The sequence below is a fragment of the Rana temporaria genome, chromosome 2 (assembly GCF_905171775.1).
Source record: "Rana temporaria chromosome 2, aRanTem1.1, whole genome shotgun sequence".
In the NCBI taxonomy this organism is placed as follows: Eukaryota; Metazoa; Chordata; class Amphibia; order Anura; family Ranidae; genus Rana; species Rana temporaria.
The window spans coordinates 230460927-230481629 of NC_053490.1; the positions used below are offsets into that span (position 1 = coordinate 230460927).

The 20703-nt window shown below is 38.5% G+C and overlaps 1 protein-coding gene across 50 annotated transcripts in view; it reads right to left on the reverse strand.

The window, feature by feature from the left end:
- LOC120926536 (ABI family member 3 binding protein) overlaps positions 1 to 20703 on the reverse strand; it is a 454839-nt gene that overhangs the window by 170926 nt on the left and 263210 nt on the right. For 23 of the 50 annotated variants that reach the window (XM_040336550.1, XM_040336548.1, XM_040336547.1 and 20 more), the window contains 9 exons: positions 19125 to 19202; positions 18784 to 18858; positions 13782 to 13859; positions 13446 to 13520; positions 9476 to 9538; positions 9100 to 9159; positions 7848 to 7946; positions 6503 to 6577; positions 1896 to 1964 (listed from right to left, as the gene is read on the reverse strand). In XM_040336550.1, coding sequence (XP_040192484.1) covers positions 1896 to 1964; positions 6503 to 6577; positions 7848 to 7946; positions 9100 to 9159; positions 9476 to 9538; positions 13446 to 13520; positions 13782 to 13859; positions 18784 to 18858; positions 19125 to 19202 — 672 coding nt within the window. The remainder of the gene's footprint in view (positions 1 to 1895; positions 1965 to 6502; positions 6578 to 7847; positions 7947 to 9099; positions 9160 to 9475; positions 9539 to 13445; positions 13521 to 13781; positions 13860 to 18783; positions 18859 to 19124; positions 19203 to 20703) is intronic. The other 27 variants (XM_040336565.1, XM_040336584.1, XM_040336594.1 and 24 more) reach the window with 21 other exon arrangements.

The window sequence follows — 20703 nt, forward strand, 5'->3', positions numbered from 1 at the left end:
CGACGCATGATTGGAAGCATTGAACTTTATTTTTTTCAGCACGTCGTTGTGTTTTACGTCACCGCGTTCTGACACGATCGGTTATTCAACCGATTGTGTGTGGGCGCGACGGACCATCAGTCAGCTTCTTTCAAATACAAATAAAATAAGTAAAGGAATTAAACTAAATGTATCCAAAAACATTAGAATCGCTTTTTATTTGTACACTGTTCATTCTTAAAACCATTACAGTGAGGCAGCCCCTAAATTAACTTCAGTGAATTATATGATACCACAAATATGAGGAAATGACACCAAAGGAAAAAAATGATATAAAAAAATCATATAAAAAAATGATATAAAAAAATATAGTCTGCTTAATAAAGTGATAAGCCCACATATACAGTTGTGCACTATTCTTGTTTACTCGTGCCAAGAACCACCATGTTTTATTCCTTTCCACCACACACTGCACTCACCCGAACAATTTCACCCATTGTATGAAAAATGAAAGTCAATATGCACTTTTCCAGTCATTGGATATCTTATATACTACGTCCAGCTTCCAATAGCATGCACTACTGGCCCCATAGACCGGGCCTTCCATTGGTATAGGCAAGAACTTGACTGCCATCTTAAATCCTCTCAGACCATCAGGCCATGCTCAGCAACATATAAGAAAGAAAGGGAAACCTTTCATAGTGTAAGCAGTTTATTTATTATCACATTCTAAAAGAAAATATTACACTAAGGGTCCTTTCACACGGGCGGATCCCGTGATGATCCGCCCTGTGAACATCCGCTTGCTCAGCGGGGATCGCTCCGTTGTTCTCGGCTGAGCCGGCGGATAACAGGCATGACAGGGCGGTCTCTGCACATTGTGCAGGGACCACCCTGTCGGATCGCTGCTCTCCCCTATGGGGATATCGGATGAACACGGACCATCTGTCCGTGTTCATCCGATCTGCTCTGCAGATAGATGGAAAAATAGGATTTTCCTCTGTCTGCAGAATTGGAGGATTGCTGACACTGATTAGATTGTGTGTCAGCGGATGTTCATCCCATGCCCCCCCTATCTCATAGGGATTAATGTATGTCCCTTTTCCATCTGTACACGGATGGATGAAAAAGCGGACATATGGTCCGCATGTCTAAAAGGGGTCTTACAAGGTTTAAAAAAGTACAGGGTTTCACAAAACATAATCAGGCATTAACACTGTGCCCTCCAGGGGACATTCCAGCCAAGTGAAAGTAATGTACCGGAAGACCCTCCCTACGCATTTTGTCATAGATGTGCGACATCCTCAAGAGACTATGGTGCAAATAGTGGATACTGATGGAAGTCTGGAAACAGTATATGATATATTCAAGTATTGGAAAAGCACATCTTGACTTTCTTGTATTATACAAAGTTGTTGTGGTAAATGCAGTGTGTGGTGAAAATGAATAATGCACAGTGGTTTTTGGCATGAGAATAGTGCACAGAGCACAACTGTATATGTGGACTTATCAATTTTTTAAACACACTGAGCATTAAATATACAATCTGTGGACTAAATTCTATATGATTTTTTTTCTTTGAATTTTTTTTATATGATTTTTTTGTTTGGTTTCATTTGCTCACATAAGTAGTATTATATAAGTCACAGAAGTTAATTTAAGCCCTGTCTCACTAATGATTTTAAGTATTACCAAGTTCACTTGTTTATGACAGCAGTTACTTGGGTTTCTTTTAGTCATCAATTTTGACTTTTAGGGTAGCACTGATGTCTTATACCAAATTAGCTGTTCATTCTTAATTGCAGCTCCCTCTGACTAAAGGTCACTTAGTTATTTTTACCTACTCTCAGTCCTACATGTTTGTTAGAAAACTACAGGATATTTTTTTCCTAAAAAAAAAGAAAGCTACGAGTTACCATGGTAAGTGTGTGTCTTCTCCAAACTGGATATTGTAGTGGGACCATAAATAGGTTTCATTTTTGCAGCTAAAAAATATTTTTGAAAATCGTTATTGGTTTTGCAGACAGCATTGTAAAAAAACATATTTTCATTGCAATTGACAATCAAGCCAAAGGGCAATTGCAGACAATTTCAATTAACCACTTAACGCCCGCTGCACGACTATTTACATCCTCAAAATGGCACGGACAGGCAGATGGGAGTATATATACGTCCTTGCCTTTCCGCGGGTCGGGGGTCCGATCGGGACCCCCTCCGCTGCGTGCGGCGGGCGGCTTACCTCGGGGAGCGATCCGGGACGACGGCACGGCTATTCATTTATAGCCGCTCCGTCGCGATCGCTCCCCGGAGCTGAAGAACGGGGAGAGCCGTATGTAAACACGGCTTCCCCTTGCTTCACTGTGGCGGCGCATCGATCGTGTCATCCCCTTTATAGGGGAGACACAATCGATGACATCAGACCTACAGCCACACTCCCCTACTGTTGTAAACACACACTAGGTGAAGCCTAACACGTTCAGCGCCCCCTGTGGTTAACTCCCAAACTGCAACTGTCATTTTCACAATAAAGAATGCAATTTAAATGCATTTTTTGCTGTGAAAATGACAATGGTCCCAAAAATGTGTCAAAATTGTCCGAAGTTTCCACCATAATGTTGCAGTCACGAAAAAAATTGCTGATCACCGCCATTAGTAGTAAAAAAAAAGTAATTAATAAAAATGCGATAAAAATATCCCCTATTTGTAAACGCTATAAATTTTGCGCAAACCAATCGATAAACGCTTATTGCGATTTTTTTTACCAAAAATAGGTAGAAGAATACGTATCGGCCTAAACTGAGGGAAAAAAAATGTTATATATGTTTTTGGGGGATATTTATTACAGCAAAAAGTAAAAAATATAGCATTTTTTTCAAAATTGTCGCTCTATTTTTGTTTATAGCGCAAAAAATAAAAACCGCAGAGGTGATCAAATACCACCAAAAGAAAGCTCTATTTGTGGGGAAAAAAGGACGCCAATTTTGTTTGGGAGCCACGCCGCACGACCGCGCAATTGTCTGTTTAAGCGACGCAGTGCCGAATCGCAAAACCTGGCCTGGGCATTTAGCTGCCTAAAGGTCCGGGACTTAAGTGGTTAAAGGGTCACTAAAGGAAAACATTTTTTTAGCTGAAATGACTGTTTACAGGGTATAGAGACATAATAGTTAACTGATTCCTTTTAAAAATGATTACAAATAGATAAAAACCAATCATATAATGTGCCTGCAGTTTAGTTTCGTTTTTGCTGTTGTTTCCTGGTTCTCTGATGTACAGAGAGCCAATAGAGGGCAGTGAGCCAATAGAGGACAGTGATACTTTGTCTAAAACTCCTCAGCACCAATCCAGTTTAGTTTTACACACAGTAATCACACCTCCTTGATTAGTCACCACAGTGAGAAATCTCCCAGTACTGTGGTGATCAGGAAACAGACAACCAGGAAGTGTCCAGAACAGAGAGGATTTACAGCAACATCAAAGCAAAAACGAACAATGAGGACATGAAACCAGGACTGCAGTAAGGTAAAGGAAGCTATTTAGCTAAAAAAACATTCCTTTAGTGACCCTTTAAGGCCTGTTCGTTTGGATACAAAAGTAAAGGTTAGAACCCTTGTTGGGTTTTTACTAATGTAGAGAGTTGCCTTCAAGTCCAGTCCAGTAACAAGTTATTAGAGAAAGAGAGCAATGAAACACATTTTTGCTAGTAAAATTAGCGAATGTGTGCCTATTTATGAAAGGCTGGTAGAAAGGTGTTTAGTGATGAATCTTTCCTTGACTCCTGTTTTCCTCTTTTAAAAATATGAAGAGAGGCAATAAGGAAAACAAAATAATGATGATGCCCAAAGTTCAGTGACCCATAGACGCTAGAAAACACACTTGAGCTGATACTAGTAAGATAAAAGGTACACTGAAGGCAAAACTGAAAATGAAGACTTGACAAGCATACAGGGAGCAATTGTAGACTTTGCTGTAGTGCTGTAGTGTGAGAGACCACCTCATTCCCATTTTTCTCAGTAGTCTGGTGATTTTGAAGCACTCCTGCTTCTTGTGGTGCCCCTGCAGGCCTGTTTTAGTCAGTTTCTCGCAGTCACCAAGCTAATATAACCCCCCACAGAAGACTCAATATGATTGGTGATGCAGTTATAAGTGACAAAAGACACTGCACAAGCTCCTGGAACTCTAACCTTTTGCTTCTCCTACTCAGCTGGTAAGGAGATCTGTGAAATGTGAGTTGCAGGGAATTTCAGAGCACTCTCCGTAAACTGAATTAACGTTCTGATTTTAGCCCAGTGCAAAGTTTACTTGGTAGCAGTAGTAGCTTATTTACTGTTGTGTAGAATTTCTGATAACATCTGATTTGATGTTTTTGATTACTACCCTCTATACCTCTCTGTTTCAAGTTGTTCAGTTTTTTCTTTTAAGTTTTAAAAAGCATTATACCAATTTGAATTGCATGGAATACTAGAACACTCTCTGATGGAGTTTTGATGATATTATTTAAGAGCTGCAGGACTGCACCTCTGAATTTTCCCTTAGTTATCTCATACTAAAGCAAAACATCTGATCATAGGGAAGAAGACAAGGCAGCGTTGCCAACCAATTAGGTGCCATGTAATCATAGATGCTCTTCTTGAGCTCATTTCCACTTGCACTTGTGGTGAGAACAAAGGGCCAAATCCACAAAGAAATTGCGGATCTTAGTTTTAGGCAGAAAAGTTACACTGGCGCAATTTTAGTATTTTAGGTAGCGATCCACAGAGCACTTACCTCTAAAATTGCGCCAGTGTAGCTGATCTCCTTGCATCTTAAGCGATCCCTAATTAAAATGGGCGATTCCCATTTAAATTAGGGCGCGCTCCCGCGCCGGACGGACTGCGCATGCGTGTGACGTCATTTTTCCCGACGTGCATCGCGCATACGTAGTTTACGTCGGGCTTTGTGGATAGCGACGGGTTCGTAAAGTTGCGACGGAAAAAAAAAAAGTTACGTGACGGGAAAAAAAAAATCAAATTTAAAAAAAAAACGCGGCGATCGAAAAAAGGGTATGGTTTTGCATGGTCTACTAAAGTTAGTCCATATAAAACCAACCTTAGTTTTGCGCAAGCAAATTCGTGACTTACGCAAATCACACAATGCCTAAAGCTTTGTGGATCTCCGTAAGTACTAATTTGCATACGCAAGGAGGGATTTCGACTCAAAATGCCCCCAGCGGCAGATGCGGTACTGCATCCTAAGATTCAACAGCGTAACTAAATTACGGATGTCTGATCTTCTGCCTAACTTGGGAAAAATCCTTTTGAGGATCGCTCCCAAAGTTAGGCACAGAGATACGCAGGCGGAACAGCAGTTCCGCCTGCGTATCTCTTTTGTGGATTTGGCCCAAAGTCTCAAGGGACAATGATGATTTACACTGATTAGTCTGCACTTGTTTTCCATCTGTGAATTAAATTCTATCTAGTTTATCCTAGACATATTTACTAATTAGCTTTTATTTATTCTTAATCTAAACTGATTGGTCATTTAGAAGTCAATTTATAATACTATAGAGGTGACGGTATATTGTATATTTTATGATTATACTACAAAATACTGGGAAGCTTCGGTGTGCTGCCCTTTCAGTGTAATAAAAAACATTCCAGGATAAGACTTCATGCCTTTGCAGTTTTTTTTGGCTGGTGAAATTAATTAAGGGTGACATGTCTTCGTGGTAAGCTCTTTGTAGTATATGATTTGGCTGTGCTTTTTTTTTTTTCAATGGTTTGTAACGTATATATTTGCTACTACAAGGGTTATCTACTTTTTTTTGTCTAGGCTGGGGAACAATTAAATAAGATATACTTACCTGATCCTCCACTCCTCTCTGCAGCGAGACCAGTCCCCACAGTTTCTGCACCTCTCCGCCCTAGCAGTTTAGGGTCCCGACGTCATCAAGACCAGAGCAGGGAGCAAGCCACTGCTGGATCATGGATGAACGCCAATGGCTGGGGGAGAGGATGATAAGGTAAGTGAAACTGTTTCTCCTCTCCCCTAAACAAGTTATTAACCATTGCAGTGTGGACACAGCCCCAATGCATGGGATATCTTATTATATGCCCAAAGTTGGGCTTTAAAGAAAGCACTGAGGATCCTTTCACACATATGCACTCTAATATGCATTAACACATTTTTGAGCGGTTTACTTTTGTTGTTAATAGTGCTATTGTACATATATGTACTACATTTACATATGATGTAAAAACAAAGAAGAATAACAACTCATTATCTTTTTCAATCATCTAAGCATGTTTTGCATTGACAGTACACCTCAAAATATCATAACTCATGTAAAAAATGTAGAATATGCAAAAAAAGTTCTTATAGGCCCCTCCTTTTATCATGGCTAATAAAATGATTCAACGTTAGAAATCTGGACCGTGTGGTTAAAACACAGTCAATCAGTCTGGTACTTTCCACCTGACATGGCCTGTTACCATACGATTCTTAACTTGCCACATGGAAAGAAATACTATAGAATAGCAGTCTTTACCTATGGTAGTTTTGTGCTTTTGGAAAGGCAAGTGTGTACTCAATTTTGACACTAGAGTTGTTTTAGGATGCATCCCTGTTGAAAAAGCACAGCTAAATGAGTATATTATATCTAATATACTGTTTGTTTGATTTTTAGCTATCATGCAAAGAATAGAAAAGTACATTTGTCAGGAAAGAGGAATGAGGAGCAATGGTGGTAAAAAAAAAAATGAATAGTATGCATAACTGTACAATTTAGCTGCAAAGTCTGGTTCAGTTTTTAAGTCTTTTAGATGTACAGCACAGCAAAAGCATAATAATAAGATCAATGCAGAAGGAAACCCTTTTATCACATGTACCTTTACCAGAAGTTGTGCACAGTTTAATAGGCATATCAGTGCTCACTTGTGGTACTCTGGTACATCTCCTAGCCGATAAAGCCATTATGAAATCAGATAATATAAATGTAATAATCTGAGGTCAAATTTCTAAAATTACTTTAACAATAACATAGTACGTAGGTATAGAATATTAATGTTAGAGCTAAGGAGGGATTCTACAAATACTTTTACAAGAAGATATGTATGGGAAGTATTCCTAAAAAATGTCACTACAACAGCTAATGTAAGTACCATATACTAAGCAGGTTTTGATCCCTTGCTGTCCAGAAGATCTTCTACCAGCAGTACCACTGTTGTCACTGGCCAAACTAAATTCTATATGTATTCCTATAAGGAATACATTACAGCATTATAATATTGGTTTCTGTGGTCTTGAACCTTTGGTCAGTTCTACAACAGTGATAACTCAACAGTAGCTGAGCTAAAAAGCAAACTTTAGCCTTACACAGGTGTAGCTAAGGCTAGGAAAGATCACTCTAAAGCCCCATACACACTATCAGTTTTCCTGATGGTTTTCTCTTCAGGTTTACCAAAACCATCTAATATGAGGTCAAACCTTAAGCGTTCAAGTTGAATGCAATCAGGCAGGTCCTTGTACTACATGGTTTTGGTAAACCTGAAGAGAAAACCATCAGGAAAACTGATAGTGTGTATGGGGCTTCACTGTGCTACAGTCAGTGGGGAAGATGCAGAGGAGGAACAAATCCTACTTTACTCCTTCTGGTGGGTGAACAAGTAGTATGGGAAAGGTAATTGTCTGCATTAGAGTATGAAAAATATCTGTGATTTTCCTTGATTGGGTAAAGTATTGTCCTTTTCTTAAGGCACAGAGCTCCACCACAAAAATAAATCACCAGCCCTGACTACTATTGTGTTTGATTGTCATTCAATGAAACTGCAGAAGCCAAAATTACTGTAAGCTAATTAAATCTATAAGATATAATGTATGAAGTCAAAATCTACCTTTACCCGCTATGGTCCTGGGTGGCTCTGGAAGTAAATGACTGCTCACTGTGGAGCTTTGGAGCTGTGGAACTTCACTGGATATCGACTCCTCACCTGCTGAAAAGGCGACCACTGAACTGCATTGCACCACAAATGTGAGATGATGAAATCATTTATTTAAAGGATCTGATGTAAGACCTGGATTGGTTGCCTCATGACAACCTATCTAGTTTAACCACTTAAGGACCAGGCCTATTTTTCAGACTCTGTGTTTACAAGTTAAAATATATTTTTTTTGCAAAAAAATTACTTAGAACCCCCAAACACTATATATATATATTTTCAGACACCCTAGAGAATAAAATGGTGGTCGTTGCAATACTTTCAGTCACACCGCATTTGCTCAGAGGTCTTACAAGCGCACTTTTTTTGGAAAAAAAATACACTTTTTTGAATTAAGAAATAAGACAACAGTAAAGTTAGCCCAATTTTTTTCATATTGTGACAGATAATGTTACGCCGAGTAAATTGACATATGCGTTCGCTTCTGTGTGCGACCTCGACGGAGCGGGGTGCTTACATTTGTTTTTCATATTTATTTAACTTTTTAGTTTTTAGTTTTTTTTAAAAAAAATGGGTCACTTTTATACCTATTACAAGGAATGTAAACATCCCTTGTAATAGAAAAAAAAGCATAACAGGACATCTTAAATATGAGATCTGGGGAGAAACCTTTAATGATTTAATGCAGTATACCTGGCTAACATGGATATCTGATTACATTGATTTGCTAGAAGTCAATCATGGACTTTCCATGACACCTGGGGATCATTTCAAACTACAACTCTTTGTAAATGGCTATTAGGAATATTTATTTGTGAGTTACAGATGAACAACACATTGGGGGTTATTTACGAAAGGCAAATCCACTTTGCACTACAAGTGCACTTGAAATTGCACTTGGAAGTGCAGTTGCTGTAGATCCGAGGGGGGCATGCAAGGAAAATAAAAAAACAGCATTTTAGCTTGTACATGATTGGATGTTAAAATCTGCAGAGCTTCCCTTAATTTCAGATCTACCCCTCAGATTTACAGCGACTGCACTTCCAAGTGCACTTTCAGTGCAATTTCAAGTGCACTTTGCACTTGTAGTTTGCACTTGTAGAGCAAAGTGGATTTAGCTTTAGTAAATAACCCCCACTGTCACCACTAATATATGCTTTTACCATAGTAAAACAAAAAAATCATGTTGAGAAAACATTAACTTTACCAGGCATTATGTGTAAAATTGTGATTGGTTGAGGCACGTAAGTAGCCAGTGGTTCACTTGCTAAAAGAAACAATCAGCATTTTAGTTTGTGGATTTGTCATTGAGATAACAGCATGAATAGAAAAAGAGAAATGATGAAGTAATGGTGCCTTAAAAAAAAAAATGCTTAAATAACGTACTGCAATTACAGTAGCAAACATTACTAAAAGCCCAAACTAGTATGCAGAGAATTTCAGTGTTAAGCCATTCATAGATGGAATGCGACAATTTTGCTAGCTTTAGAAGCTCTTCAGTACATTTATAAAGCCACAGAAAGGTCACAGTGTGAAAGCAGCTGAGAATTGCTGTGATAGCATTATGAAGCCTCCATGTTTACCCAGTACAGTCTGTACAATTGGAAGTTCCTTTGTAAATGAAACTGGGAATATTGTAGGTGAGGCTGTTAAAAAAAAAAAAAAAAGAGGCTTCAACATGTTCTTTGAATTTTTTTTTTGTGTTCAGAAAAAATAAACACATGATTTTAATTAACAGGGAGGGACACTCCCCAAATTATAATTTATTAATACTGTAGATAAAAGCTCAACTAAAACACAAACAAAAATAATTATTTTAGAATAAAATAGCAAAGCCCACTGTGTGCAACATAACACATCACACGTTACATATGGTAAGTTCAAAAAAGTATGGGAGCAATAACTCTTATGCCGCGTACAGACTATCGGAATTTTCCGACAACAAAACCGTGGATTTTTTTCCGACGGATGTTGGCTCAAACTTGTCTTGCATACACACGGTCGCACAAATGTTGTCGGAAATTCCGAACACCAAGAGCGCAGTGACGTACAAGACGTACAACGGCACTATTAAAGGGAAGTTCAATACCAGTCGTGTTAGTAAAAGTTTGGTGAGAGACGATTCACGCTTTTCAGCCTCGTGCTTTTCAGTCCGTAACAGCGTGATGAATGTGCTTTCTCCATTACGAACGCTAGTTTTACCAGACCGAGTGCTCCAGTCTCGTACTTGATTCAGAGCATGCGTGGAATTGTGTGCATCGGAATTTTCCACACAAGGTCGGAATTTACGAGAATGGCTTTTGTTGTCAGAAAATTTGAGAACAAGCTCTCAAATGTTTGTTGTCGGAAATCCCGACAGCAAATGTCCGATGGAGCCTACACACGGTTGGAATTTCCGACAAAAAGCTCCCATCGAACATTTGTTGTCGGAAAATCCGACCGTGTGTATGCGGCATTAGTAGAATATGATGTCTATTTCAAAGATGGCTGTAACTCCTCAACATGTTTCGCAGGAATCTGTGCATGCTTCTTCATGAGGACAATATTTCCTCCTAAAGAAAGAACATAAAGATCAACAGATAATACATTTAGTTATACATATATATGAATAACAAAACGTTGTAATAAAACCTGATACATATAAACAAATCCAAAATATTCCCCTGTGGTGAGGGCAGGATCAAGCAAGGATAGGCTAGTGGACCATCCAAGGTGGCCGGATACAGGTACCCCACATGTGCGGATGTGAGTTGCAAAAAGGATCCTAAGATTGAAAAACTGCACCAAATCTATGACAAAAATCCCTCAATGGCCTAAAGCCAGGCTAAATGTACATATCCAAGAAGGTCAAAACAAGCACACCTATACATAGTATTCACAACTAAGGGGAAAAGATCCACAACCAGAGAGGGGCTCAATACATATATGCCAGTTTTAGTTTACTGGAGCCTCACCAGATGTAAATTTCCTGAGGCGACCATCGGCACTGTATCTGCATATAACATATGCAAAGAAAATAAATATAGGTGAGTGAATCTGGTGTGGATAAAAAGGATAGAGATACCAAAAGGAACCCCTGCATAAGCTCAAAAGATCTTTACCACTGCCGAAGGAAAAGAAAGGAACACCTCATCCACCATCTGTGCAGGTTTACCCGCTGTTCATAAGCTGATAATGGGATTGACAATAAAAGCCCCCCTCGGAGCGTGACAATGCCGATTTCTGCTGTGGGATGTCACTTCCAACCAGGTGCTGCACTAGGGCACATGCGCTGGCAGCCAAAATGGCCACCACCCATGTGCGTCAGTCCCAAAATGATCACCCTGCCCACGTACAAGCAGCTAAAATGGCCGCATATACGCACAATATCATGTATATTTTACAGCTAATGCAAAAAAGCTGACACCCATTTTCCACAAAGGCATCAGACACAATTTTGCGATTTATTGGTCTAGATTAGGTGGGTAACTGGGGTAAACTAGTCCTCCAAAACGAAACATTCTAGATTAAGAGACAAGTGGGGTACTTTCTTATAAGCCCTTCCTTTAACTTTTTGGGGGTCCATTAGGAACATTATTATAATATATATATATATATATATATATATATATATATATATTTGCTCCTGTGTGGTGGAGGTTGTTTGAGCTAAGGATTTGGCTATAGGGATCATTGTATACATCGTTGTGATCTTTTTTGGATTTCCTGGTAGGGTGGGTGCTGAGGTACCTCATGTTTTTCTTTTGCAGATGTTTGAGATTTTGTAAGGGGGGCGCTTGCAATGAGGATGTCACACTTTGTTTTGATCATGTCTCCTGTGGGCCCATCCCTTATTGGGGTTTAGTTCAACCAATGTGGGGTTGTGGGTTTTTTAAAAAGAGTCTGGATGTGTTTGTTTTGGTGCTCTGCTTGTTTGGTTCCAGTGTAAAGGGGGAGGGGTGTGGCTGGGGGTTAAGGATCTGTCTGGTAAGTTGGCTAAGTCTAGGTGTGGTTTTGGTTTGTTGGGTTCCCCCTTCCCCTGCTTTGTTGGGGGGTTCCTGGTGTCTTTTTGGGGGGTCCTTTGGACCCTATGTGCTGGTACCTTTGTCTGTTGCGCTTCCTCTTTCTTTGTCCCCATCTGGGTGGGGATGGGTGCTTTGGTGGTTCTCCAACCAGGTTCATGCATTCTGAGTGATGCTGGGCTTCCGCCCCTTCCCAGATGTGGTGGATCTTTGTTGCACAGCGCATGTGTGGTGGCCATTTTGGCTGCTCTTTCATGCGCCCTAGTGATATGTGCACGGGACAGACATGTTGGCAGCTACTGCATATGCATGGTGGCCATTTCCACTGCCCATGCATGCACCCGGTCGGAAGTGACATCACATCACTGGAAATCGGCCCAGAGTTGTTGCACTCCGAGGGGGCATTTATTGTGGGTCCCATTGTCAGCTTGTGAGCAGCGGATGAGCCCTCACATATGGTGGATGAGGTGTTCTTTCCTTTTCCATCGGTGAAGGTGTCTCTTTCCTTTTTATTCACACTACAGTAGATCCACTCACCTATATTTCTTTTCTTTGCATATGTTACTTGAAAATATAGTGGCGATAGTCGCCTGAGGGAATCTATATCTGGTGGGGCTTCAGAAAACTAATAATGGCATATATGTATTGAGCCCATCTCTGGTTGTGGATCTTTTTGGTTCCCTTTAGTTGTGTATACAATGGCACTTTCTACCACATGGACTTCCAATGTACTATGCATAGGTATGTATCTTTTGACTTTCTTGGATACATACATTTAGCTTGGCTTTAGAAAAAAAAAAAAAAAAAAGCTTAATATTTTTATGGGGGATTTTTGTCATTGATTTGGTGCAGTTTTTCAGTCTTGGGATCCTTTATGCCCCCCACATCCGCATGTGGGGGACACTTGCATACCGACACCTCGGTTGGTCCACTAGCCTCCCCTTGCTTGATCAGGCCTTCACCACAGGGGAATATTTTTAAGTCATGTCCATCTGCCGGTCACTACGTTTTGTTATACTTATATATGTATTTACGTATACTTTAATGTATTAGATATTTATCATTATGTTTTTTCTTAAGTAGCAGCTATTGTCCTCCTAAAGAAGCAGGCATAGATTGCTGCAAAAAATGTAGAGGAGCTACAGCCGTCTTTGAAATATACATCACATTCTGCTAAAAGTTATTGCTCCCATAAGTTTTTATATTTATGTAATATGTGATTGTAAGTCACGTGGCACACAGTGGGCTTGGCTGCTATATTCTAAAATAATTCTTATTTTTTGTGTTTTAGCTGATCTTTGTCTAGCTTTTATCTATTGTATTATTAGTGTAATATAAAGAGTGACCCCCCTGTTAATTTCCTGTGTGTCACTCCTTGGGGCACCTACAAAGTACACATTTTTTTTTTTTTTACTTCATGATAGAATGTGAGAAATCTGGACTGTGTGGTTAAAACACAATCAGTCTGGTATTTTCCACCTGACATGGCCTGCTACCACACGATTGTTAGCTTTCCACGTGGAAAGAAATACCTTAGAATAGTAGTCTTTACCTATGGTAGATGTATGCTTTTGGAAAGGCAAGTGTGTACTCAATTTTGACACTAGAGTTGATTTAGGACGCATGCCTGTTGAAAAAGCACAGCTAAATGAGTATACTATATCTAATACACTTTCTTTTTTAAAGCTATCATGTACACAGTACAATAAAAGTAAATTTGTCAGAAGAGAAAAATGAGGGGCGATGGTATAAGGAAAAATGAATGGTATACATAACTGTACAATTTAGCTGCAAAGCCTGGTTTGGTTTTTAAGTCTTTAAGATGTACAGCACAGCAAAAGCGTAATGTTCAGATTAATGCATAAGGAAACTCTTTTTTCATATGTACCTTTATAAGAAGTTGTGCCCAGTTTAATAGGCATATCAGTGCTCACTTGTTGTACATCAATAGATTCTGGTACATCTCCTGGCGATAAAGCCATTAGGAAATCAGATGATATAAAAGTAATAAACTGTGGTCAAATTTCTAAAATTACTTTAACAAATAACAGAGTACATAGGTATGGAATATTAATGTTATAGTTGGATGCTACACCCCCATGCTTTCCACCCCCACCAGCACATTGCTTCTTTCTCTAAGTGATTCTATATACAAGTGATATGCACTTCAAGCTCTGCACGAAGCAAACATACATTGCAAACTGCACTGGAAATCACCTAACAGGTTGTAGGTGACCCTGTCTGTCTATTCAGCTCTCCTTCCACTCTATAACATGCGCTCTCTACCACTCCTTCTGGAAGTTGTGTCCTCTATTCTCAAACTCTCTTACCTTCACAACCCTTCTCCAACAACACAGCTTACATATATCACCCTCCCTTCTGTCCTCTTCCTATGACTGCTCCTACCAACTCTTGCTAGATTTACATCCATATACTAATAAAACTTCCAGGACTCTGAGGCATGTTCCTTCATATAAATCACACTCCCGCATTACCTCCCTCCTCCGTTTTCTTCTAATCCCTGGTGACATATCCCCAAATCCTTGGCATCCATTTTTCTTTGCCCGATGCTCCCATCTCCCTTCACTCTCAAACAGGAGCCGCAACCCACAGAACTTAGTCTCTATTCCTCTTCTTCCCAAAACCAGCCCCTCCTTCTCCTGCGCCCTCTGGAATGCCCGCTCTGTCTGTAACAAACTCACTGCCCTCTTCGACCTCTTTATCACAATTCCATTAACCTACTTGCCATTACCAAAACCTGGCTTTGTGAATCTGACACTATTTCTCCTGCTTCCCTCTCCCATGGTAGCCTTCTCTGGACTCACTTCCCCAGACCAAGTGAATGAAGTAGAGGTGGAGTGGGAATCCTTCTAGCCCCATGCAGCACCTATTACCCACCTCCCTTTTTGACACTCTCCTCTTTTGAGGCACATTGTATTTGTCTATGTTTCTTTAGGAATTGTTGTCATCTACTGGCCACCTGGACTGGTATCATCCTTTCTGGATGACTTCTCTGCTTGGCTACCATACTTTCTCTCTTCTGAAATCTCCATAATCATTCTAGGTGACTTCAACATCCATTTTAATGCTAATATTACTACTAGTATAAGTATTCAGCATTCGTTGAGGAGATGATTCACTATCACCACCCCCCTTCTCAGCCGCGAGTGACGTCACGCAACGCTGGCTGGTCCCAACGCATGCGCAGCTCCTTGTACCGGTCAGTGGTACGCTGCAGCTAGGTTTGGAGTAACATCTTACATTGCCCATTGGGTCCTGGAGATTATTCAGCCACACAGGCCGGGAGAGGAGGCTAATCTGTTGATGTCTATGCTAGAACCTTCCTCCATTTGTGAGTGTAATATTTTCTACTTCTTATTTTAATCAATAAAACGGTATTATACAAGGGCAACTGTGCGCTCTCCTTCTCTTGAAGTGTTTGCATCAGAATATGAAATATACCTGTGATTTTCCCTGATTGGGTGAAGTATTGTTCTTTTGTTAAAGCACAGAACTCCACCACAAAAAAAAATAAACAAAACAAACAAAAAGAAAAAAAAAACAGTCCTGAATACTAAAGTGTATTGTGTTTGGTTGCCATTGAATGAAACTGCAGAAGGCAAGATTACTCTAAGCTAATTAAATCTCTCAGATGTAATGTATACAGTTAAAATCTACCTTTACCTGCTATGGTGCTGTGTGGCTTTGGAAGTAAATCACTGCTCACTGTGGAGCTTTGCAGCTGTGGAACGTTCCTGGATATCGGCTTCTCACCTACTGAAACGTTGACCACTGAACTGCATTGCACCACAAATGTGAGATGATGAATTCCTTTATGTAAGTAACTATCTGATGCCACATGACAACCTATCAAGTTTAAGATTGCTCTGGAAAACGACTGATGAAAAATGAAACTGACTCTTCAGTTTCAGATTCAGAATACTTTATTAATCCCAAAGGGAAATTACTAAACTTACTAGTTGTTGACAATTGACAGTTGTTGACTATAATGATGTATTGCAGTTTACCTGGCTAACACCAATATTTGTAGAATGGAATAGCACATGTATATGATCTGTTGGTGCTGCACACCCCAGAACGTTATACAAAATGGAAAATTACCTCACAGGGTTTTTGGGCAGCCAAGTAGAATGTTCAAAATTGTTGATTAAAATTCCTTTATTTTGTCAAAAAGCAATTAACAATTCATGAACATTTTAAAAAGTGAACTCTGACATTTACATGAAAATAGCATACCCATCAATCATAATGAAACTACACATTGTATGAAAACCCATTATTAGCTTTTTACTACAACATGGTCTTCCACATTGAAACCCCACGTGTTTCGACCCTTCTATTTATGGTCTTCAATGGGAATTTTTTAATTTTATGCAGGGAAAGAAAAATATTTTTCATGTTTTAATCATCATTTTATATTTATACATTACATCCAACCACATACAATGGTGTATATTTACCAATTATCATGAAGGAGAAGAGAAAGACATGTCCTATAGCCAGAGATTTCTTTAAAATCTAGTTTTGATGATCCTGGAACCATTCATGTGTCGTCTCTACTATCCCTGCGACAGACCCCACCTCCAAAGAACTTACAAGAGACCACTTTTTTGGACTTCCAAGGGGACATGAAAAGAGCAAGCAAGCAAGCACCTGTGATATATTATAGCAACTTAGTATTTTTGCAATAAATTCAAAAAGATTAGTTTTTATTATTAACTGTAAATGATTGTATTTGTTAATAACCCCAACAGGTTGATGTATTCATAGGTTATTATAGAAAATATTGTATATGTATGTAAAAATCTGTGAACATTTTGTGAAATGATTACAAATATGGATTAAATTAAAATAAATAATGGTGATAAGATTAATAAAAAAAAAATGAAAAAACTAAATTTGTGTGAATTAATTGCATAAGTGATTGTGGTAAGAAAAATAGATAAAACATAAATATATGAAAATTTTTGAAATAATGAATTTGTAAAAGTGATGCAATATGTTGCAAATTTAATTAAAAATGTATTATTGAATCGATAGAATAATGATGTGAAAAATCTTATTGTTGAAAAAGGAACGCTCAAACAATATAGTTTAATAATATATAAAGTTCAACCATTATATTGTTTGAGCGTTCCGTTTTCAACAATAAGATATTAATTTTATCTAATTCATATTTGTTATCACTTCACAACATTTTCACTTTTAGATAGATATACAATCTTTTCTATGTTTTTTTGCTGTTAGAATAACATACAAATATAATAACCTACAAATACGTCAACCTGTTGGGTTTATTAACAAATAAAATCATTTACATTTAATAATAAAAACTAATGATCAAAAACATTTTTTTTAGGTTAGTGGTTGTCCATCCTGGAAACCCCTCAGTAGTATAAAATCTTTTTGAATTTATTGCAAAAATACTAAGTTGCCATAATATATATTTGGACAGCCACACCCCTACAATCCACAGCAAAGGTGAAAACGGGATACACAGCTGACATTTCGCACTGATACTCAGTGCTTACTCATAGCTGGAGTAAGCACAGCTATGAGTACTCACAGGAGTGCGGCTGTCCAAATATTTTCTTTTTTGTTTTCTGCTATATGCACTGTCATCACCCGTGGTCACCAGGAGGTGATTGATTAACCAAGCATTTCCATCTGGAGCGGTAATTCCCTTTCTTCCCTATTTTACCATAATATATCATAATTGGTAAATATACACAATTGCATGTGGTTGGATAAATGTAAAATGTTGATTAAAACATAAAAAATACGAAGCGCATAGGGGTATCATGTGAAAGACCACGTTGCAGTAAAAAGCTAATAACGGGTTTTCATACATTGTGTAGTTTTATTATGATTGATGGATATGCTATTTTCATGTAAATGCCAGAGCTCGCTTCTTACAATTTTCATGAATTGTTATTTGCTTTATGACAAAAAAAGGAATTTTAAGCAACAATTTTGAACATTCTTCTTGGCTGCCAAAAAACCCAGAGGATTTTTTCAATTTTTTAGACCAATATTTGTAATTCTGCTGTAAACACATTTTAGATTTTGCCCTCATGAAAAAATTCCCTCACATGTTTTTTTGCTTTCCATAAAACCTGGTGATCATTTCAAACTTCAACTCTTTTTCAACGGCTATGAGGAAAATTTATGAGTTGCAGCTAAACAACACAATGTCACAACTAATATATACTAAAAAATCATGTTGAGAAAAAAAATCTCAACTTTACTAGGTATTATGTGTGAAACTGTTATTGGTTGAGGCATGTAAGTAGCCAGTTTTTTAGGAAGTGATCACACTTCCTAAAAAATAATTAGTATTTCAGTTTGTGGATTTAGCATTGAGATAACAGCATGGATGGGATAAGAGAAATAATGAAGTAATGCGGCCTTGAAAGTATTTTCCTCAAAGATAAAATGCTTAAATAATGTACTGCAATTAACAAACATTACTAAAAGTCCAAACTACTATGCAGAGAATTTCCTTGTTAAGCCATTCATAGATGGACTGTGCCAATTTTGCTAGCTTTAGAAGCTCTTTGGTACATTTATGAAGGTCATAGTGTGAAAGCAGCTGAGTATTGCTGTGATAGAATGATGAAGCCTCCTTGTCTACCCTGTACAGTTTCTGGCTGTATAATTGTAAGTTACTTTGGAAATGAAACGGCTGATATTGTAGATGAGGCCCCTTCCCTTTATCAGGAATAATGAAATGATTGAATGTGAGAAATCTGAACTGTGTGGTTAAAACACAATCAATCAGTCTGGTACTTTCCACCTGGCATGGCCTGCTACCACACAATTCTTAACTTGCCACATGGAAAGAAATTCTATAGAATAACAGTCTTTACCTATGGTAGAAGTGTGCTTTTGGTAAGGCAAGTGTGTACTCAATTTTGACACTAGAGTTGATTTAGGATGCATCCCTGTTAAAAAAAGCACAGCTAAATGAGTATATTATATCTAATACACTGGTCTTTTTTTTTAAAGCTATCATGCACAGAGTAGAATACAAGTAAATTTGTCAGGAGAGAAGAATGAGGGGCAATGGAGGTATAAAGAAAAGTGAATGATATACATAACTACAATTTAGCTGCAAAGCCTGGTTTAGTTTGTAAGTCTTTTAGGGGTACAGCACAGCAAAAGTGTAATGTTCAGTTTAATGCATAAGGAACACCTTTATCACATGTACCTTTACCAGATGTTGTGCGCAGTTTAATAGGAATGCCAGTGCTCACTTGTGGTACATCATTAGACTCAGGTACATCTCCTGGCGATAAAGTCATTATGAAATCAGATAATATAAAAGTAATAATCTGAGGTCAAATTTCTAAAACGACTTTAACAATAACAGAGTACATACTGTAGGTATATTAATGTTAGAGCATAAAAATATTTCAACCCAAGATAATTGAAAAAAGAAGGGGGCTACAGGACCACACTCTGTATATAGCGTATCAAAATATATATATTTTGTATTGATCATCAATATGATTGGTGAATAAATACAAACAGGAGGCTAAAAAAGTGTAATAAGACCTGGGTACGTCACTTCTGCCCGGCCGATAGGCTTTGATGTGGTTTGTCTACCCTCCCCCCTAAAGTTACGCCGAGCCTGAAGGAGGAAGTGTCTCACATCGGACACTGAATGGAGTTACCTAGCAGCTTTAAACAGCATCCATATTAGATCACTCAATACAGGAACTTCAGTTTAGCCGTTCAGCCACCTGGACCCAGATCTCCTTATCCTGGTTGCTTAACAGCAATGTGCGAGCTGTTTGTTACCATCTTTCCACGATCTGTATTTGAATACTCCAATTAGCAACGATACCGTCATAGACACAGTGGTGTCATGAACTCTCCTTGTCATTTATTATTAGGAGTCATCTAACGGTCGGCTTATGGAGCATCTGATCTTATGGAAGTGGAAATGTATTTTTCACCACGTTGTGACACACACTACTTATTTGCTGGCCACATATATGCTGTAGTGCTTATATCAGGACATTGACCATGATAGTCTTGGCTAACCTCTAGACTGTGGTCCTCACATTTACAAGTGAACTTTCAATGGAGTACATTTTTTGACGGTTGGAATTCTCTGCTGTTCCATCATCTACAACATTAATTATATTTAGGCAGTTTTTCAGCTGCAGCCTATACTGTCTTCCTTCTTTCTCCTCTTTTTGTCTTTGGCTCGAGCCTCCAGGGGAATTTGGGAGGTGGCTTTTTCTTATACAGCTGCTGCTGTTCACACAGGATTTCCCGCAGTGAGTAAAAAGCTCCCCTCCCCATTTACCTGGCGTCCGGACTGTGTTCACTGTTATATGTTATGTCCTTGTTTTGTGTGTATTTAGTGTAGATCTGGATATTGACTTACCCAGGTCTTATTACACTTTTTTAGCCTCCTGTTTGTATTTATTCACCAACCATATTGATCATCTAATAAAAATATATATTTTTTGATATGCCATATACAGAGTGTGGTCCTGTAGCTCCCTTCTTTTTTCAATCATCTTGGGTTGAAATATTTTTATGTATGTAGTTAGGGGCTGAACCACAGCTGGCCAGTATATGATTTTATATGGTATTTCTTTAGCCTCGATCCCCTTTTTCCATCTTTTTCCATATTAATGTTAGAGCTAAGGTTGGATGCTGCAAATACTTTTGCAAGAGGATATGTAGGGAAAGTATTCCTAAATAATGTCACTACAACAGAAACAGGATTAAAGCAGAGTTCCACCCAAAAGTGGAACTTCTGCTCATCGGAT